Source organism: Megalops cyprinoides, chromosome 8 (assembly GCF_013368585.1).
Source record: "Megalops cyprinoides isolate fMegCyp1 chromosome 8, fMegCyp1.pri, whole genome shotgun sequence".
Taxonomy (NCBI): domain Eukaryota; kingdom Metazoa; phylum Chordata; class Actinopteri; order Elopiformes; family Megalopidae; genus Megalops; species Megalops cyprinoides.
Window position 1 is genome coordinate 18,142,086 of NC_050590.1, and position 22,911 is coordinate 18,164,996.

The 22,911-nt window shown below is 44.2% G+C and overlaps 1 protein-coding gene across 2 annotated transcripts; it reads left to right on the plus strand.

Moving 5' to 3' along the window:
• The first annotated feature begins 383 nt into the window (after positions 1 to 383).
• Positions 384 to 2,818, plus strand: LOC118782372 (GTP-binding protein RAD-like). 2 transcript variants are annotated; one of them, XM_036535696.1, is made up of 5 exons: positions 384 to 476; positions 801 to 1,179; positions 1,804 to 1,877; positions 2,090 to 2,294; positions 2,544 to 2,818. In XM_036535696.1, the coding sequence occupies exons 2-5, from the start codon at positions 813 to 815 to the stop codon at positions 2,816 to 2,818; spliced, it is 921 nt and encodes a 306-aa protein (XP_036391589.1). In that variant the 5' UTR covers positions 384 to 476; positions 801 to 812. The 2 variants fall into 2 exon arrangements, with proteins under 2 accessions (XP_036391589.1, XP_036391590.1); XM_036535697.1 differs by having other exon boundaries at positions 891 to 1,179.
• Positions 2,819 to 22,911: the final 20,093 nt, after the last annotated feature.

Consider the following 22,911-nt stretch of genomic DNA (forward strand, 5'->3'; position numbering starts at 1 on the left):
ATTTTATTTCAGCTTTAACCAAGTCACATGTATCCAAATGCAAGGTGCACATTATGCGTAATATAGTTTATAATGAGGAGGGAACTGCTTGGTTGAATGACCAAGCAACAAAATTACATCAGTCTTGGAGCTGCGACTGCGAGGGCGGGGAGACCCCCTCGCCCGCCCGCGTTCTGTATTTGAATCACGTTATGAGGCAGACTGTGGGATTCCGTGCCCCCCTCCCCATCCCGTTGATGCTACAACTGAAGAGAAGCATGACTCTGACAGGCAAACCCGGTATCGAGCTTACGTCAGTGACTTGGCTGGCACATAAATGAGGGGATCCGCTTCTCTCGAAGCAAACCGCAGGATTGCAACGGCAAGGAGACTGGTACCGAAGACTTTCTAACAGGAGTTGTGACATTGTTATCCACCGCAAAGGAGCAGATCCAAAGGGATAAGACTACAAGAAGAAAAGCTCAGACTTAGCAAATGTAGGTTTGCGCGTAGGCATGTTATAATACTTAATATTTTTACGAATGTTTTCTTGAAATAAGAAATTGTTTCATTTAATGGGTAGTATAAAGATTTGTTTTGTGACATTCAACAAAGTATACAAACAACCTTGGTATATGTAAAAGCAGAATGTAGTATCCGTGTTCCTGTTCACGTTAGGAATGTATCACATTCATGAGTATGATGTTGAAGAAAATTGCTAAAAAAAAAAAAAAACTTTTACGCATAAATGAGGCAAGGTAAACCAAGAGGCAGCATGCACTCTAGTCGATTGCTTGATAACGCACGTCTGTAATTTGCAGATACCTGGAATCATGACTCTGAACAAAAGTGACAAATTTCGGAACATGGACAAAAGGCGAGGGAGTATTCCGTTTCCAATCCACTTGCAGAACCTGCATAGAAGGAGCATGCCTGTGGACGACCGGGAGCTGCATTCGACAATGCCTTCGGCGCAAACAAGTGAGCTGGCCAACCTCCTGCGATACACGTCCTACAGCTCAGGGGAGCCACACCATGAAAGCTGTGTATCCGACTCGTCCGACTCCGTCATCTCATCCGGCAGCGACTCCGAGGTACACGTTCACAAAGTAGTTCTACTGGGCGAGCACGGCGTTGGCAAGTCTAGTCTGGCACGAATATTCGGTGGAGTTGAAGACGGGCACGACTGCGATGAAGCAGGTGAGGGGGTTATTGCTTGATCTCGTTAGTTCGAAGGTTCATGTGTAAATGGTTTTTCCAGCGTTTATATAATAAAAGTGGTATACAGCATCTCGAACTTGACAAACACATACATGTTGAAGTCTGTTATATAGTAAAATGAAATGACATAATACAGAATAACGAAACAGAACGATTGTTTCTAAGTCAGCATTTTAAACTGAGCTTTCTTTTGCGCTTACCAGAGGGTAGGTTTTCCAAACCGGAAAATCACCCCTCGAAACTGTGAAATGCATCAATTTAACTTTGTACTGTCTTTTAATATCTTTTTCCCGCTGGCGAATAGGGTATCACACAGATTGATTTCGGATATATTCCGTTATTTTCAGCACCACCCATCTCCCATTTTATGTAGCACTATTTATGAACTTAATAAGTGATACCCAGTTGTTGAAGACAGAATGGCTTTAGTAAATGGATAGACGTGCATTACATTACATTAAGTGGCTACTGCAGGGAATTATTTACTGGTGCTGACAATGGTACCACTGGTACCATTGTGGTATTGATGTGTTTGTTTCCGATTCATATTGGGTTCATATCAGCATGGTCAGGTGTATTGATCTCTTGCTCTTACTTTCCCAGGAAATACATATGACAGATCTGTCATTGTTGATGATGAAGAGGCTTCAATCCTTTTGTATGACATATGGGAACAGGTGAGCAAGTTTCAATCAATTTATTTCCTTCAAATAGCTTCAGAGGCATTAGTCATGACTGTAACTATATATTGAAGCACCATGTAGAGGGATTACATATTTGGTTAAAATATGAATGTGTTGTACCAAGTAATTTTCATTCATAGAACTCAATGAGCTTGATTTGTTAAGGCATTAAATGTAACAGGTGTGTAACTCCTGTTATATGATAGGATAACAGCCATTGGCTGAAGGAGCAGTGTATGAGGATGGGCGATGCCTACATCATTGTGTACTCAGTGACGGACAAGGCCAGCTTTGAGAAGGCATCAGAGCTGCGCATCCAACTGCGCAGGGCCAGGCAGTCTGAGAACATACCCATCATCCTAGTGGGGAACAAAAGTGACCTGGTGCGGTCCAGAGAGGTCTCTGTGGATGGTGAGCCCTCTATTTCACTGATTCTTCTGGAAAATGTAAGCTGATTCAGAGTTACAGGTGTGAATAAGTTCAGAAGTCACTGTTCTACACAAAAGGAAAAAGCCATAGAAATAACAGTGAGTTAAAAAAACAGTTTCCACTCTCTGAAAGGGCACAGAATAGCATAGAAACAGGATGGTGATGTCACTGTCCATTGAGATAGAGAAACTGCTTCTCACCTGTGTCTCTTACTTTGTTTCTACCTCACAGAGGGCAGAGCATGTGCCGTGGTGTTTGACTGCAAATTCATTGAGACGTCGGCCTCCCTCCACCACAATGTGCGGGACCTTTTCGAGGGTATTGTGCGGCAGATCCGCCTGCGTAAGGACAGCAAAGAGGAGAACGCCCGACGCCAGGCCAACAACAAGAGGCGCGAGAGCATCAGCAAGAAGGCCAAACGCTTTCTGGGGCGAATGGTTGCTAAGAACAAGAAGATGGCATTCAGGCAGAAGTCCAAGTCCTGCCATGACCTCTCTGTTCTCTGAAATCCCAAAATTGATGCTTTCATTACTGAGACCAGATGCTGTGTCACAGGCTTGTTTTCAACACTAACCCAAGGACTGATAGAGCTGTACATATAAAATATTTAAATCTTTTTATTGTAATGCAAAAGATTGTACAGATAAAAAATGGCAATTTGATGGTGAAGAATCTGCATGAGGCTTTAAATGATTTCAATTTTGGTTCTTTTTTAAAATGCCTTAAATACATAGCTTTTGAATTTAGCTTGGGTATTTAGAGAATTACACCACAAAAACGTGTGCTAATCATGGGCTTGGCAAGAATTACAAATACCTTCGTGAGTGAAACAGTACATGAGGATTGTTATTATTGTTTTCCATTAGGAGGTACATTTGTTGCACACAATACTACCAACTGCCCAGTAAAATGATGGGATGCGCTGTTATGGAGAGTTGTTCAAAGGCGATAAAAGAAATGTTAAAAGCACCGTATGTGATTACCAGTGATCACCATTACCAGTAATATGGAAGCATATTTACTTGAAAATGAGTACGCAGGTTCGTACTATGGCTAAGGTACAGAGACAGGTGGGAGGAGGGGTAAAACTGATAAAAAACATGCTTTTCTTTTGTTTTGAATGCAGGTGTAAATGAATGAAAAGAAGCAATAAGTTATATTTGTTTTGTGTATTTGTGTTTTGTGTTTAATAAGGTTGATTTGCACTTTCATTTCATACTATTCAATTCATAATTTTGTTATATGTTTACATTGCTATTTTATAATAAAACATGAAATCAAAATCAGTGTGTTTTTATTTTTAATACGTGTACACTGATAAGTCAAAACATTATGACCACCTGCCTAATATGCTGTTGGTCCTCAGTGTGCCACCAAAACAGCACCGACCCACCAAGGAATGGACTCTACAAGACCCCTGAAGGTGTCCTGTGGTATCTGGCACCAAAATATTAACAGCAGATCCTTCAAGTCCTGTAAGTTGCAAGGTGGAGCCACCGTGGATCGGACTTGTCGGTCCAGCACATCCCACAGATGCTCAATCGGATTGAGATCTGGAGAATTTGGAGGCCAGGGCAACACCTTGAATATTTTATCAGGTTCCTCAAACCATTCCCGAACAATGTGTGCAGTGTAGCAGGGCGCATTATCATACTGAAAGAGGCCACTGCCATCAGGGAATACCATTGCCATGACGGGGTGTACTGGTCTGCAACAATGTTTAGGTAGGTGGCACATGCCAAATTGACCTACACATGAATGGCTGGACCCAGGGTTTCCCAGCAGAACATTGCCCAGAGCATCATACTCCCTCCACTGGCTTGTTGTCTTCCCACAGTGCATCCTGGTGCCATCAGTTTCCCAGGTAAATGGCGCACGCGTACACGGATATCCAAAAGAATCTAAAAGAAGTGATCTAAAAGAAAACAGGACTCATCAGACCAGGTGACCTTCTTCCACTGCTCCAAGGTCCAATTTTGACCCTCGCGTGCCCATCCTGTCGCCAGTTTGTGGTTTGTCCCTCCTCGGACCACTGTCGGTACTCACCACTGCTGACTGGGAGCACCCCACAAGCCTTGCTGTTTCAGAGATGCTCTGACCCAGTCGTCTGGCCATAACAATTTGGCCCTTGTCAAAGTCACTCAGGTCTTTACTCCTGCATCCAACACATTTACTACAAGAACTGATTGTTCGCTTACCATCTAATCTACCCAGACCTTGACATGTGCCCTTGTTTGGAGATGATCAATGTTATTCAGTTCACCTGTTAGTGGTCATAATGTTTTGGTTTAGCAGTGTATATTTAAAAGCAGAACTGACTAAGGGCAAATACTGTTGGAAAACTGTATTCTTTTACACAGATACTCCGTTCATGTTCAATAGTATTTTCAGTCATGAATGGGAGGGGAATTTGTTATCCCACAGTCACATTGAAAGGTTCATTTGATCTTCAAAGCTACCTGACTGAGACTGGGAGGGGCAAGAGAAAGAATGATGGATTTTTCACAGTAGATCTGTATTTCCCCAAGTCATTTTTATTAATGCTGACTGAATAAAAGTACATGAGACTTGCCATTGATATTCCCAGTACTAGCAAGAGAACAATAACATATCTGTTGTTATTTTAACTGTGAAATATGATGCATCTGAATTTTAAATAATAAATCATGGGTATCAGAGGTGGAAAACCCCGGCTTCAGAAAGTAAAAGTCCTGCCACGTATTTGTTCCACCCATGCACTACACCAGCTGAATTTAATTAGCACAACTCTTCAGCCAGGTAGAGGAGCTAATTAGTGAAATCACGTTGTTTAGTGAATGGCTACAACAAATACGTGGCAGGATTTTTACTTTCTGAAGCTGGAGTTTTCCACCTCTGATGGGTATCTCTTTTAGGTGTAGTACTTGCACTTACCTTTACAGTCAGTATGCACATTATGAACTAGTGGGCTTATTTGTGAAGTAGTGTGACTTTTTCACTTATGTGGCCAAATGTCTATACTCAGACTATTTAATGTGATAATTGATTATCTTGTTGAACACTTGTTGCAAGTGACTGTTTAACAAACTTCTAAACATGCAAAGTGCAAGTAAAAAGCAGTGTAGCGAAGGACGAGAGCAGTCACCACACCTGGCCTCGAACCCGGGTCTACAGGGTACCAAACTGCAGCTTTGACTGCAACACCGAAGAGACAGGCTCGTTGGTATGGCAGTTAGAGCGCATACTCTACCGTAGTGACAGCACTCTGTCACACTGCCATGCCCTTCGGGAAGCGCACCCATGCACTTCACGCACCGAGGCGTCCCTCACACATTCCCCTGCTGTACTTCTCCCATCCCAGGGTGCCCCACTCACTGGCGCTTCCCCCATCTCTGGGGTCCCTCATACCGGGGTCAACCCTACCTGGGGTCTCTCATATGGCTCACACACTGGGCACACCTCCAATGGCCTCACAGCAAGCCATCCCACTACTGATACCATATGTAGCGAAGGGCGAGAGCAGTCACCCCACCCGGCCTCAAACCCGGGTCTACAGGGTACCAAACTGCAGCTTTGACTGTGACGCCAAAGAGCCAGGCTCATTGGTATGGCAGTCAGAGCGCATACTCAACTGTAGTGACAGCACTCAGTCACAAGCAGGCTATCAATCCTTACAACTAATGATGCAAGTGTCTTTATAAAACATTATCTTAAACCATGAGTTGTAGGGTTAAGGAGAACAGAATGCTATTTAAGTTATTTCTTAAAAGTTGTGAATGTATTTAATTATACTTTCAGCACATAGACTACACTTTCAATGCTTGGCAAGTGCTGTATATCAGCAGCTGAATAAGGCATCTTATAAAATTGTATGAAGCCTTGCATCCTGCTGTCAATACAGCATTGTTTTTCTAACACTGACAAAAGGCTGGTTCTGCCACTTATTTCATCTATCCAGCAAAACTGTGTATGTTTTGCTCACAAAAGAATTCAAATACAAATAAAAATCAGCCCTGATGTTGTGCTTAAAGTTTGACTTTATTACATGCTTCATGGAGCCTGAATTCATGAATGAATAACTGATATGAGATCTCAGGGTTTGATTGTTTGATTTGGAAAAGAAAAGCCAATGGGATAGTGAGTCAGTGTCAGTGCTGTATAACTCACTTTCTGCGTGTACACACAGGGTCTGTGTGCCCTCCATATTTTCTCATAGTGGTTTCACTGATGAAAAAGTCTGGTTCCTCTATAGGGAAGCCAATATGTCTAAAACATTATATGAAAGGCACTATTTAAATGAAAGTGTGTGAAATTGAGTGGGAATGCACGAGCAAATGACAGGTTAAAGTGCCTGGTGAAGGAACAGATCATTGCCATTCATCTGTTTTTCTTTCTAAATACTTTTCCCCCTTTTGACCCCAAGTTTGGAGATGGCACATTAGGATCACCCTGCCGCAAAATTCTGTATACTTGGGCAGGAATACTTAAGTACAATTAGTGTAATCATCCACTGGTTATTTTTCACACCACAAATCTCACATTACATGACAAAAGAGCAAATGCTGAATGTAGGATAGCACATATCCAGAGCTCCACCCACCTTTTCATTTCTTTCAGTAAAACTCACATGACAACATTAAAGCAGTGTGCAGACATACCATGTCTCCTATTCCAGCATGATTATTTTCATCATCTAATGCCCACAGATATTGTTGAAGATGTGTACTCTTCCTTTTTGTCATTACAATGTTATGCAATACATTTCATATTAATTATCAACTGAGACTGTAGACCCTCTCCTCATGGTACAAATAATAAATAATATTATAATTTAAACACACCTTTGCTGTGTTGTGCTCTTATAGTTCATGTGTCAGACAGTGCAGTCATGTAGGATAAGTGCTTAAGATTGCTGAGGATTGGTGTTCTTGGAAACTGTGACAGCATTTCCCCCTGGTATCTCACCAAGGTATCCCAGCAGCATCTTATAAAATTGAAGGATTAGTCTCCCTCAGCTACTACAGACAGATAGTGTGGCATGTCGTGTCCATCCATGTTAGTGTTGCTATGTGGTTTCTGTAGGCTCATGTGAAGTGAAGCCTTTGTCGTGTATACAAGTATGATCAGAGACCACAGGCCCTTTGATTCATCCTTGGCCTCTTTTGGTGAAATGACATAACTGTGCCCCTTCAATGTGAACAGACAGTCAGTAGAAATACAGACAGAAAAACATACAGACCAGGCCTGATACAACACCCCTGTGGCTAGGATAATGAAGTGTACTTTTCCACAGGGAGGAGAAAAGCTCCTTTCAGAAACTTGGAATATTAGTGTTATACTACTTTACTCAAGTAAGAGTTTTTTTTCACTCACTGGGCATTATTGAAAGACACCAGTGAAGTAAATGGTAAATGGTAAATGGACTGCATTTATATAGCGCTTTTCTACTCATTTGAGTACGCAAAGCGCTTTACAGTCATATGCCTCACATCTACCTACCAGTGGCTGCCATACAAGGTACCAACTGGCCACTGGGGGCAGTTGGGGGTTCAGTGTCCTTCTCAAGGACACTTCGACACTCTGCCAGAATGGGCCAGATTCGAACCAGGGACCTTCCACTCCCGAGCCACTGTCGCCCCCTAAGTACAATTGTGTAGGTGGTAAAAGAAGAGATTGATTTCCACTTATGCTTTATCAAAAATCTCTTTCAGTGTTTGTCAATGCACTGACACACCAGTGTAGCACAATTAACAATTTCAGAATTGTTAATGAGTTTATTTATAAGTTTTATTTATAAGTTTAATAAAATGTTATGAATTCACACTTTACATACACATGAGCTCAAACACACACACACACACACTCATGCAGGCTTGGTGTCATGCATTTAATCACTCTGTGTGTGTTGCTTACCATTGCAGATCACCCATTGCAGATTACTGTGGAAAACAAACCACTCATATGGTCTCTTGTCAGTTTTAATGTGCTTGAAGACTTGATATGTATATACTGATATTCACAGATCCACTTTCCTTGAAATACCACAACCTTGTCTTATTATAAATTAATCTAAATAAGTCCAAAAAATGTGTTCCAAACTTGATAGCAAATAAAGTATTTGGAACATAATTTGTGTATGTCTTTTTGAGGACAAATAACTTGCTGTGTATGATAATCGAATGGCTGCTCTCATCCACAGAAAAAGCTGTACAAATAGGTTGGCCTAATATTCTCCTTCCGTTCTTTTTGTTTGAGTGCTGCAAGTTGCAATTATGAACAAGCCTCTGACGCAAAGCTACCCCGTCTGTACATCGCTAAAATTGGAGCCCCAACACTGCAGTTACCAATGGGAATTTCATCCACAGAGACAAGCTTTTCACAAGATGGCACTTGTGCAATTGCCAGGCTTGTGCCCATGCTTTCCTTTGACATTGTAATTGGTGACATAGTGAAACTGTTGCATGGTTATGTGTCAGGCTTTTTTTGCATTTAAATTCAGGCTATCAAAACACTCTTCAAATTAAGCATATGTAGTGGGGGTGGGTAATTATATATACTTAATGCTTGAATTCAAAAGAACACAATCCTTGCAAAATTATGTTTACCATCACAAAGCAGGTGTAAGTTTTTTTCTGTGTATGCAAAAGGTTTTGTGTGGTTAATGAATCATCCATAGTTGTATCATATATGTGGCAGGATGTATGAAGATATTTACAAACTACAAAGTTTAGGAAAGCTAGGATCTATAAACAGTGACCCAAGAGACATAATGTTAGATTGTGAAATTTATTTATTTATTTATTTATTTATTGTGAACTTAAAAAAATACAAGACTGCACTGCAATGGTACAGGCTGTCACTGCCACCGTCTCTGCCTATGCAATCATGGGGGCATTTCTAAAAGACCAACAAGTACATTACCAACATTTTTGCACTTTCATGAAAATATAGTTTTCGTGAACCAATTAAAGAAACTAAAATAGTGAAATTTCATGACGGATAGACAAAGCCAAGGCAGCTGAAGGTTGTCTGCTATGCGTTACGTGCAGCAACAGCATCAGCTGCAAATGTGCAGTGATGAGTGGAGACACAAGCTCCTCTTCCTCATGTTTCACATGTATTGTCAGGGCTCCGCCCCCCTAGCAGTGGTGTTTTTGTTTTTCCCTGTCCATGTGCTTTTTGTTTTTCCTTGTGTTCCAGCCCCGACCCCGCTCCCCGCCTGGTCCCCGCCCAGCTGATTGCCCCATTACCTTCACCTGCCTGCCTGCCCACCTGCATCCCATCTCCTCATCAGCCCAGCCCTATTTCTACCCTGCTTGTTCCTGTCTTGTTTGCCAGTTCTTCTCAGCGTTTTCGTACCTGTTTCATTCCCGCAGTTTTTTGGATTTCCGAATTCTCTGTGTCTGACTCTGCCTGCCCTTCGTCTTTGTTTTCTGCCTGCCTTCTTGTCCCGTAGCCTGATCGTTTGCCTGCCCGGTTCCTGACCCTGCCTGCTCCTGTTCCCGACCCTGCTTTTGTCCACGGACTGCCTTCCGGTTTTCGACCCTGCCTGCTTTTGTTTCGCAACTTTCCTGCCGTCATTAATAAACCCGCCTGGAACCTGAAGCTCTCTCGGTCTGCGACTGAGTCCCTGCCTGAGCCCTTACATGTATATCTAGCACCCACACATCAGGCCATAGACAGCAGTGCCACGCGCTTCATGCTTGCCGCAATGGCACAGCTGCTGTCACCAACAGCAGGCCCATTTAATGGATAGTGGCCAATTATACTTTGCCTTCCATCAGTCACAGAAAAATGGTGATATGGATTTATTATGAGACCTTGTCACACTCGGCATAAACATTCAACTCTGGCCAACTTTTCCATACACAACAAGATTGTCAATACACCCCCCACACACGCATTAATATTAAGTATTGGCAGTATATTAAAATGGAAATTTGAGCAATAAAACTGAGTTAATGTTATGTACAGAGGCATGAAGGGATGCTGTCTGAGAAATTAAACCCATTGAAAGCATATACAGGATATTTATAAAATATCCAGTGTGTGTGCTGGGGAGTTAATATATATATTAATATATATATATATATATATATATATACATATATTATATTGTCCAAATTGTAAAACCAAACTGGTAAGATGTGAGGGATGAAAGGTGCATAACATGTAATTAGTGTGGGTAAGTGGATTTCAGGTGTTTCTTAAAGAAAATAAAGATGGAATTATTTGTGGCATGATCATCTGTTTAGTTTTCATCAATCTTACTTTGCAGCTGTACACACTATCCTTAGTCAGCCTGGAGATAGGACACATCCACCATATTCTGTAAAGAAAAGCAGCCATTCACTGCTTAATTCATTGAGAATAATTGCTAAAAGACAAAACAAGCTCCAAGAACACAGAGAATAACATCTTATGGATCATAACTAACAGATATATTTCAGCATAAAATAGAACTGAACTAAAATAATTCTAGTATTATTTCATCTTCAAGTTATAATTGACCTTTAGGAAATAAATAGCGTGGCAAATCCTGTAATATCACCAGCTTCAATACAAAAAAGACACCACATCCATTGCAAATTTAATTCCAAGACAGAGGCAGTAAGACAAAGGAAAATTAGCTTTGCAAACTATGATAATTTATGATAGTCTGATGTGTGTCTAGATTGATTATTACAGTTAAATATGTAACATTTATATTGTAAAAGCAATTTCCTAATCAAACTTAGGCAAAAAATATACCATATCATCTCACACTTGGCCACTTTCAGGATTGCGTTAGTCCTCTTGTATTTGTGATCTAAGAATAGCTGTAAGCAATTAACTAAGAATAGTCGTAACAAAAACTTTACCATTTATTCAGAACAAGGTATCTATTGAGGTCCTCTTCATTATTCTGGAGAAATGGACAGGCTTAGTCATACTTTTGTGTGGATAGCCTTCAGTCTGATCGAGTTCAAGGTACCATGGGCTAGGGGAGACTTTCTGCGTCAGAGATGACTCGCACCCAGGGATTTATGTCACAGATATCCTTCATCATTGTGTGGTGTAATGGAGGTGGGCATGTGTGCACCCATCACAAAAACAAGAGAATAAGTCACTGCTGCTGGCACTGAAGCATAACCTTCAGGAGAGTGCTGCATAAAAGTGAGCTGCATGGAGGAACAGCGACAGAACCTACAGGACAGTCTGGATGGTTATGTTGTGAAGTGGCCTTCTCCTATAATATATCAGATCACCCTCTCAATGAAAAATACATTTTTAAAAGCAATTTGTTTGTTCATCTTGTATGAATCTATGTTTAAATATTTGTTTGCTGTAAAAAAAAAAACAGTATAGATGATTACATTTAATAAAGAATAATATATATGATCAGAAGACATTTACACATTTTTTGTGAATTGCACCTATCATTTGGGATAAGAAGAAAGAAGATGTGAATTGTGTATGCATATTTGAACATGGGCACTTAAAATAGAAATGTGTTCTACTAAGAGTCAATAAGAGGGAGAAAGAGGTGGAATTTTTAAAGATGTCTGCAGGCAACTGTGCAGCACTTTCAGTAACAATTACTGTGATTACAGACTGTATCAGAGAGTATCATAAAGGTGTAATGCATGTTTGCTTTTTAATTACTTTTGCCCCATCATGGATCAGATTCCATTGTTCCTCTGTCATTTGGCAGGAAATCATCTTTAGTGCTATTGTCCAGCAGATCATTGTTGGCCATAGTTTCAAATACACGTCTATTTTATACAAAAGAGATAAATGCCCCTTTTTACTGGTTCTGTAATGTAGCTGCCAGAGGGCCACCATATTCCATTCGATTGGACACGATTCCATTCATCAGAAGCATCAGGCTATTAGAGCAGAGAAAATATGTTGAAAATCTTCACTTCTTGAACCAGTATGATGGTCACTTACACAGTACTGTGCATTGAGAGAAGATATGCTGCACTTCTTAACACATAGGTAAATTAATTCATAAATACATAATATATTATCCATTAATTTAGCCATAATAATGATGAGGTTACCTTTTTGAAACCTGCATCTTAAAGAGCACAGTGCAGGCAAAGACTATTGTGATAAAGTCTGTCAGGCAAGTCAGGCAAATACAGCTTAACACTGAATACAACTTACAGAAGAACATTTAAATGATCAGTTTGTTATCAAACAGCTTCAGGAGTTCATACCGAGCTGATCATGTGAATCAGCTGTGTTGGAGCAGGGAGAGATCTAAAGCATGCAGGACAAGGGGTCCTCCAGGAGAGGTTTGGGAAACGCTGGTGTTGAAAATCATTGTTCAAAAATAAAATAGTTAATGTTTTGAAAATAAAAATTTTGTTCATACACAAATGTCTGCATAGTACACGAGATGATTAAATGTGATTTTTTAAAATCAGGAATACATTTTTTCAGTTAATTTGAAGAAGGATGCTTGTTTATGAAGTCCCAGAAGCTGCTTCCACCTGTTATGTAGACAGAGATGAATGCTATTATTACTAATTTTGATACACATCTGATCTATGGCCAAAACTGGCTGGATTTGGGGTAAGTTGTTAGGCTGAGAGTCATTATGACCACAACATAAACCTCTACATGTGTCAGCTGTGGATTCTGGGCATGGTAACAAATGCAATCACTCATCTGGCAATCACATTCAGAGAGAAATACATAATCTGCTTCTGCAATCACATACCACTCATGGAGCCCTCCTGTTTCCTTTAATGTGTGTACAGAATTTGATGTACTTCATCATAGTGTATGGATGTTACTTATAGCATCCACTGAGGTAGCTCATGCACACTACAGCTTGCAATTATGTAATTCAACATCAAATGTACGTGATATAATAATGGTTGCTTCTAGTCTGTTCATGTTCTACTGTCTCTTCAATGATTACACTGTAGACATTTGGTAGGTGTTGTAATACACACACATTGAGGGGCAGGTTGTAGGTAGTGTCAGATACACTTTGAATCATAGGGTATAGGTTTGTGAAGTGTGCCCCTTTAATATCTCCTTGCCCATTTTGCCCAGAATCCCTCTTGACAACAATTGGCTGGAACAATTCTTTAAAAATCAGAGAAAAACCCCTTTAGCATCACCAGCCATATGTTGTTCAGAAACATTTACAAATTACTATCAATGACTTACAAAGGTAAGGATAATCAATCTGCAGTCCAGGGCATTATGATTACTATAAAACAAGGTTTATATGAACAAAAGATAACATATCAAGTCAATATTTGAGATATGAACAGTTAAAAAATGAAGCTTACATACCCGAACGATATGCTTTATAATCATTAATGTTGTAGCAACACTGAAATGTCCTGTTGCGTGCTTTCACCAATAACATCATTGTATCTACCAGATGTGATTGCTATAATGTTAGCTTATGGGTGATCAATACATAATACCGTAGGTAAAACAGTCAAAATAAAATGTTTTAAACCACACAGATATACATAAATTGCATATCTGGCCAGACAATAAAAGTTGAATAATCAGAGAGACAATCTCTGCCTTCATTAATTGCTACTAATGAGCAATTAACTCTGACATCCTTAGTACTCCTGTTTTGTGTATACAGGTTTCAGATCAAGGTATCTTCTCTTGTAGTCTCCCTGATCTAAATCATTGCCACCTCTGTTGAGTCTAGTGGGCCACTATGAGAGTCAAACACTTTGTACTCCTTGCCTACTCCTTGGTTTGTGCCGAACCAACTTGGTTCTGTGTTGTTAGCACCTCACCATAATGATACCCTGACCTTTAGCTGTTTTTCTGCTTTAATAATATTCCTCTGGGCCCAGCTCTTGCATCAGTTGGTGAACAATTAACACTGAACACCTGATTAGTTCATAAATGTGGGGATGAGAAGCCCTGTTTTGCTTTTGCTGTTCAGCAACCTATCCTCATGGAAAAGTAGCCAGATTCTGATGTTTGTCTTTGAGATATTTATCTTTATCTTGCCTGTAGGTGCCTCGCCAGAAGAAGCACTAATTAACTTGTTCAGCTTTTGATGTGAAATTATTATGAGTTTATTGCCAATGGCAGAACTTCACCATCTAGCTAGATGGCTAAGCTACTTTACAAAAAGTAACAACTAGGTAAATGCCTGGACAGAATCATTCCCCACCTAAGATATAAAACAATCACAAATATTGTGTTATTATCTGTACAGAACTGTATGGACAAGCTGGTTTCAGTAAAAAGAACTAATAGCTTATATAGCTAGACTAACTAGCATTCGTTAGTAGCTAGCTAGCTACAATGTATCCTTTGGAGGTAGCTATGGATTTCAGGTAGCTAGCTTGCCTGCTTATAAATGTGGCCTAATGAAAAAACTGATTAAGCTGTTCTGAGGGCTTCCATGTCTGCTGCTGCAGTTGGCCATCTAGCTTTCCTGGGCAGGTTGGTAGCCAGCTGTCTAACTGCTACATGAGCTAATTATGGCAATCTTGAATAATGTGCCCATTTGTGGTTCAGTGTGTAAATGCCAGAATAACTAGTTCACTAGGCAGTGTAAACTGTGAATAATATTTGGTGCTCCTCACTCGTTAGCTGGGCCATAATTGATGCTAGCAAGCTAGCCATCTCTGTAGTTAGCTGAATCAGGATGATCTTGGTAGGATGAGTTTGTTTAGGTCTATTTTAATCCACTCGCACTAGGTTTTTATGCACAGTAGTATTTCCCCTTTCATGTGACAGTCATTCATAGAATCATTCTTTCCTATTGTCAGTGCTTGTCGGGTCTCAGTGTATAGCAATGGGACTCTTGCCATGCGCATGTTTTTATTTCTCTTTGGATGCTGATCACTCCAAAATATGAGGAGGATTTTTATTCTGAATGATTCATCTGACGTGAGTCAAGTCTGTTTCATGACTATGGTACATTTAACTGAGCTCATCCATAAAATTCTGTACAGATAATAACAGTGTTAGCGGTTGTCATATACACTGATGAGTCAAAACATTGACCACCTGCCTAATATGCTGTTGGTCCTCCGTATGCCACCAAAACAGCACCGACCGGGCGAGGCATGGACTCTACAAGACCTTTGAAGGTGTCCTGTGGTATCTGGCACCGAAAAATTAGCAGCAGATCCTTCAAGTCCTGTACGTTGCGAGGTGGAGCCGCTATGGATCGGACTTGTCGGTCCAGCACATCCCACAGATACTCAATCGAATTGAGATCTGGAGAATTTGGAGGCCAGGGCAACACCTTGAACACTTCATGTTCCTCAAACCATTCCTGAACAATGTGTGCAGCAAGGGCATAGGTTTGCATATGGACGGTAAGGACATGTCCCTACCAATATTTTGGGAGAACAGAATTGTCCCTACCAACATTTGAGCAAACTCGTTCGCATTATCTTTGGAGTGAAGTCATATTAGATAATTCCGATGTGCCCTCGGTGGTTGTGTCCCTACCAATGTTGAAACCAAACCTACGCCCTTGGTGTGCAGTGTGTAATGTTTTGGCTCATCAGTGTATGTTAGGTGGGGAATTATTGTACCCACACAATTATGTGACTGTTTGCCAATAAACTCAAACTCTGACACAGATGTTTTTCTAGTGTGGACAAACATCAGAATCTGTCTGCATGTTCATGACATTAGGCTGGTTCAGCAGAATGGATCTTTTCTATAATTGGTATGAAATATTACTTGTGCAAAAAAACAAACACTGTATTATTAAGAGGCAAAGTTTATTATTCTTACAAATACAAGCAGCAACAGCACCGTAGGTTATTCATAGCATGCTCATAACTGATCTCCTTTGTGTGTGAGAGCTCATGTGAAGGGCTGCTCACTTCCTCTTCCTCTTCCTCCTCCTCCTTCTCCTGCTCATTCCCCCCTACTTGAAATATATTGTGTGGAGTTGAAGACAACCTGAGCTTAAATAACAATTCCAAACATTGTTCAATGCTTCTTCTCACAGATTGTAAATGACACAGGTTTTGTATGTTGGCATCATGCTTTTAAGAGCTGGTAATGGCTGGAATATATATGGGACAGAACTCAGGTTCTCCAGCTCAGAGGTATGATTGTTGACAGATTGTTGAGGTTCTGAAATGAAAAGAGGGCTTTCATGTAGAAAAGGTGGGAAATTTGTATTTTGTAGTGTGACCAGGTGGTACTGTCAGGAGTGATACTATGCCCAAATAGTTCACCCTCCTAGGGATCCGCCCGCCACAAGAATGCCAGGACAAGGTGAGTAGGATAGCAACTCTTTATTCTTTTTTAAAAAAAACACAAATTTAACAACACAATTCATAAAATCTGAGACGCCGCTATCCCTCTCCCAGCGAAGCCCTTCCCCCTATCCTTCTATCCACCCCTGTCTGCCCTCCCCGTCTACAAACAGGCAGGAACTCTACCCAACCGCACACACCAAAAAAAAAAGGAAGAAAAAAAAAAAAGGAATCCCCACACACACACACTTAGCCTCACTGCAAACACCCGTGATCTGGCGTCCCCGCCCACCTGGACGCCGGGAGAGAGAGGACTACTCAATTTCACCACCGAGGGGGAAGTGCTGCCGCTGCGGGGGAGGCTCCTCACACGCACGCACACGCACGCACACCACACAAGACGTACATACGAAAACTAAAGTATAAGGGGGGACGTAGCTCAGCCTGCGCCACACTGCCGGGCTTCGCCTACGTCCCAAAAAAAAATTAAATAAACTCCAGACAAGGCCCCCGCGTCACTCCTGCGGGGGCTGGCGGCTCCGGCGGCGACCCACGTCTTCTCCCCGGTAGTAACTCCGCCGGCTCCGGGGGATCACACTGAGGGAGACACAGAGCAGCAGCCGGTCAGCCCTCCCTCTCCACCCCGTGCTGGTGACCCACGCACTCTCTTGAGGTTCCGCGGTACCACCTCCCTTCCAGCTAGGGGATCCACCTCCCCAGCACGCGCTTCCACGGGGTGGGGGCTCTCTTCAACCCCGGCTGCGTCCGGAACCAAGCGATGTTTTCCCCGCTCCCTCAGGGATTCGCCACTAGAGCCCCTTCGGTCGCCGCTCTTCTGAGGCCGCCTAAAACGCACAAACACACTTGCACATCCAGCACACCAAAGCAAAAACCCGAAAGAAAAATTAAACAAAGCAAACTCAAAACCCGCTCTGGGTCGCGACTCCCAGAGCTCAAAGAAAAAAAACAGCAAACCAAAATAACAAACCCTAAACTCAGCCGTGCCGGCACGTTCAAAAGAAAAAAAAAGAAATCAAAAAACCTGGCTCCACGCTAAAACCCCGTGTGGCGACCTCCGTCAGCGTCTCTGGCGTGCTACTCCCACTCACCTGCCTAAATAGTCCCGGCGAAATCGCTTACAGACAGGCAACAGGTGCGGAGCACACACCAGGCAGCGAACACCGTCAATTGCCAATTATTCAATCCCGAGCCCCCTCGCTCCCCAGGGAGTGCAGCGCGATCATGTCAGGAGGAACTCCTGATAGTACTAACAGTCAAAGGTCTTGGCTCTAGGGTACTCGACTACGCCACCTGGGGACATTCACCCCAAGAAATGCTTACGACTTATATTCCTAAGATATAGTATGGAGACTAGAGGGTTCTCACATGCAGGTAAGCTACACTCCCTGATAACTATATGGGGGGGGGGGGGGGGAACGATTAGAGCCCCAACCAGTTGGTTAAGGACTAAATACAAAGTTGATATAAAAATGTTGAACACAAATAGTAAAAAAAGCAATAAAACAAAGAAAACACCAATATCACCACCAATAAACACCAATAGCCAATATGCCTAAAATCCGTCCGACGATAAAAATCACGCACAACAAGTGGCCAAACACACCAACTCAGGCCACTTACCTAAAAACCTTGCAAGGCAAAAGCTAAACTAAAATTACAGGAGGCAAAGCAGCAGTGGCAAATCTTCCTCTACGTGCCTTCCAGTTAACATGAGGGAGACTGGTGTCTACTCGGTGTCTCCAGCACAAGACCTTCAGTGAAGCACATACACACACACACACACACACCACAGGACGCGTTTGTAGAACCACAAATACCTTTCAGCATTGATAGCGTTACGCACCAGAAAGCAGTGAACCAAAGGACTCGAACTGCCATACCTGACGAAGCGGCCATATATATACACACAAAAAGGGACCTTGGCTAATTAGTAGTTAGCCACCCGAGTGCTACTAGGGGGGCGTGGCTAAGAAGGGAAGGAGCTACGGTGGCTGAGAGGCAAAAGGGTAACTCTGCCGGTCACATTCTACCCCCCCCATTTTGTATTGGCGTCCCACCGATAAGAAATATAAAAGAATGCACATCAGAAGAATAAGGTTTCCTAACACCAGGGTCGAAAACTGCTGTGGCCATACTGCTAGAGCCAGGCACCTGGGAGTTCATAGCCCCATCTGCCCTACTCACCACTGACACTGGGAGGTGATGGGGATTCCCCATCCAGCAGTAACCCGAGAGGTCCTCCGTGGGGCTAATGCGCTGATGCAAGGGTCAGCTTCTGTAGGAACAAGTGGAACAGGGACATGAGCTGGCATTTCAGTCTGCACATGGGGACTTACTGATCCAGAGGGTCCAGGAGACGAAGTAGGTGGGTTAAGCTGGGCAGGTGGTGACAGGACACCGGGGGACCTTACAACGTAAGCCACTGTCCTGTGTCGTCCTCTTCTTCCCTCCTAACAGTCATCGCCTGGGGTTCCACAGGAGGCGACGATGTCATGATTGCGCTCCGTGGGCGAAAGGCAATGGGAGAAGTAAGCACAGGGGGGGAGTTTGCTGTCGGTGGCCGAGTGCTGTGACAGGATGGCCCGCACTCCCACGTCCAAGGCATCCACCTCCACAACGAACTGCCGGGCAGGGTCTGGCTGAGTCAGGATAGGCGCAGAGGTGAAACGGGTCTTCAGGTCACGGAAGGCTTCTTCGGCTGCTGGGGACCAGGAGAAGGCCTTGTTGACTGATGTCAGAGCAGTGAGGGGAGCCGTTACCGTGCTGTAATCCCGGATGAAGCGGCGGTAGAAGTTGGCGAATCCGAGGAAGCGCTGCAACTCCCGGCGGGAGGTGGGACGAGACCACTCCTCCACCGCTCTGACTTTCTGCCGGTCCATCTGGATGCTCCCTGCCGTGATGACAAAGCCCAGGAAGGAGATAGTGCTTTGATGGAATTCGCACTTCTCCGCCTTGACGTACAGGTGGTTCTCCAGCAGGCGCTGGAGAACGCGACGGATATGCTGGATGTGTTCGGGCAGGGAGCATGAGAAGATGAGGATGTCATCCAGATAGACAAATACAAACCGGTTGAGCAGGTCTCGGAGGATGTAGTTGACCAGGGCCTGGAAGACAGCCGGGGCATTAGTCAAACCGAACGGCATGACCAGATATTCATAGTGCCCGGATGGAGTGTTGAAGGCTGTCTTCCACTCATCTCCCTCTCGGATCCGGACCAGGTGGTAAGCGTTGCGGAGGTCCAGTTTGGTGAAGACGGTGGCCCCCTGTAACGACTCAAAAGCAGAGGACAGAAGTGGCAGGGGGTAGCGATTCTTTACTGTAATGCCGTTGAGGCCCCGATAATACAGGGATGGAGGGAGCCGTTCTTCTTACCCACGAAGAAGAACCCAGCCCCTGTGGGTGAGGAGGACGGACGGATGATGCCTGCAGCAAGGGACTCCCGGATGTACCGGTTCATGGCCTCGGTTTCCGGGGGTGACAGGGAGTACAGATGCCCCCTCGGAGGTGACGAGCCGGACAGGAGGTCGATGGCACAGTCGTATGGACAGTGCGGAGGTAGCGACGTGGCGCGGGACTTGCTGAACACTGGTTTCAGGTCCAGGTACTTAGGAGGCACCGCTGACAGATCCGGGAAGTCCTCGGGGGCAGGAGAGACCGGCGATACAGGAACCAAGGCATCCCAAAGGCAGTGGGAGTGGCAGTACGGGCTCCAACCCAGGATCGTATTGCCCACCCAATCAATGTGGGGGTTGTGCTGGGCTAGCCGGGGTGACCCAGGACCACAGAGGCTTGTGGGGTGTCAATAATGTGCAACACGATATCCTCGCGATGGTTACCGGAGATGAGGAAACTCACCGGAGGAGTGGCGTGGGTGATGCGGACCAGCGAGGCCCCAGTGATGGCGTGGGCTTCCAGTGGCGAGTGCAGCGGGACACGGGGCAGTTGCAGCCGGGCCGCCAGGTTGGCATCGATTAAGCTCCCGTCGGCTCCCGAGTCAATCAGGACAGAGACTGCATGAGGCTGACCCCCAACGAGCAGCGTGGCCGAGAACAGAGGGCGGACTTCAAGGGACTGGTGTAAGGGGGTGACGCTCACCTGTAACCCCCTGGCTGTGGGTGAGTGCTGGCCTTTTGCTGGGCAGGTTGCGATGAAGTGACCAGGCTGTCCGCAGTACAGGCAGGATCGGGTGCTGATCCTCCTCTGACGCTCGGCGGAGGACAGACAAGTGCGGACAACCCGCATTGGCTCTGGGGAGGTAGGTGGCGGACATGCAGGGATCCGTGCAGCCGGCGTGGGCGGATGTTCTCGGGTGAGGCTGAGCGGTCCACTGGCCCCTCTCTCCCGGCGTCGCTGCAATAGGCACTGATCAACTCGGATGGCTAGATCCACCAAGGCGTCAAAGCTAGCTGGCAGTTCCCGGGTGGCCAGCTCATCCTTGATGGGCTCCAAAAGACTGTGGAGGAAAGTGTCGTATTGCGCCTCCATATTCCACCCACTAGTGGTGGCCAGGGTGCGGAAATCAATGGCGAGATTGGAGACCGACCGGCACCCCTGGCGGATCAGCAGCATCTCCCTGGCGGCCTCGTGACCGTGCCTGGAGCGGTCAAACACCCTCTTCATCTCCTCGGCGAAGGCTCCGAATGAGTGACAGAAAGGAGCGCCAGCATCCCAGACCGTGGTGCCCCACTCCCTGGCACGGCCTGTTAGCAGGGTGATGACATATGCGATCTTCGCCCGGTCTGTGGGAAATGTGGAGGACTGGAGCTCAAACACAAAGGAGCACTGGGAGAGGAACGATCTGCATTTTCCTGGATCCCCTGCATACGATTCAGGGGGTGGCAATCGGGGTTCCCAGCTCAACGGTACAGGTGGGACAGAAGAGGAGGCTGCTGCAGGTGGTGCGGGGCAGTTCTCCTGGCTCAGCTGCAGCTGCTGTAGCTGAGCAGTGACGGTGGCCATGTTGGTAGCGAAACTCTCCAGGGAACTGCTGATGGCTTCCAGCTGGCTCTGATGGCTCCCCAGCAACGCACCTTGCAGCTCCAATGCCACCTTCATCTGGGGAAGGTCCACTGAGTCCATACTGGCCAGATCGTACTGTTAGGACTCAGGCACGGACTCAGACGCGGACCACAAGTGCTCTAATTCCAGGCGTTTATTAACAGAATCGTCAAACAAGCTGGCAGTCCAAAACAGGCAGGGTCAAAATACCAGGCAGGCAGTCCAAGGGCAAAACAAGGATCAAAACAGCAACAGGCAGGGTCAAACCGCGAAGGCAGGCAGATCAGGCAATCAGGACAGAAGGGCAGGCAAAAACGATGTCGAGGAACAGGCGAGGCAAAAACCAGCAAAATCCAAACAGGGAAACAGGTGTGAAACGAGACAGGCAGAAACACTGAAACAATCTGGCAAACAACACCGAGACAAGCAGGGTAGATATAGGGCTGGGCTGATAAGGTGATGGGAAGCAGGTGTGCAGGCAGGCAGGTGGAGACAATCAGGTGGGCGGAGACAGGGCGGAGAGCGGGGCAGGGCTAGAACACAAGGAAAAACAAAAAGCACATGGACAGGGAAAAACAAAAACAACAGCTAGGGGGCGGGGGCCCTGACAAAAACGAACCATGGCTAGATTTAATGGAGGCCATTGAAACATTGTCACTGGCAAGCAAGTCACACAAGGGTTAATCTTCTATTAACTCTAAACTCTGTACTATATTGTCTGTAATTACCAAGCAAATACTACCAGAATTAATCACTCCTAAAAGTGAGTTTGACCAACAATTTAATGAACCATAAACAGCTTCTCTGATGTATAATCCTATTAAAATCCCAAATCGGCAACTTTGTATGTTACTGTACAGACATGCATGACAGCAACAAAACAGTTGTTTTGTACAGCAACAACTTCTGCCTTTCCTCAGAAATTTCATGCTTCTTTCTTTCACCTCAAATACAGTGTATTACTGCAACTAATTGTGCAATAGTGCAACCTATTGCAGTTTACTTCACTTACAGTGTGTCTTGGTTATTATTGTACCACACAATATTAGTTTTTCAGTAGATTCGGTCCATTACTTCTTTTAACATCCCTCACTGTTGAAGGTGTTGGGTGTTCTCAACTGACATTCAGCTTGAATGTAGACCTGACTAGACAGCCTAGCCTGCATATTAAACTGCCGAAAAACTCTGCACAAATGCACTTTTCAGTGGCTGAAGTTCAGCTCAACACAAAGAGACATTTGTATTGGTTTATAAATAGGATGGAGGAGAAGGCCTCCAGTGCACCAATGACATCACCTTCTGCATACTGTATACCTCTGCGTTTAGAACAGGGAATCAATTAAGCATATATATAACTTCAAAGCCCAGAGATCCCAGGAGGACACCAT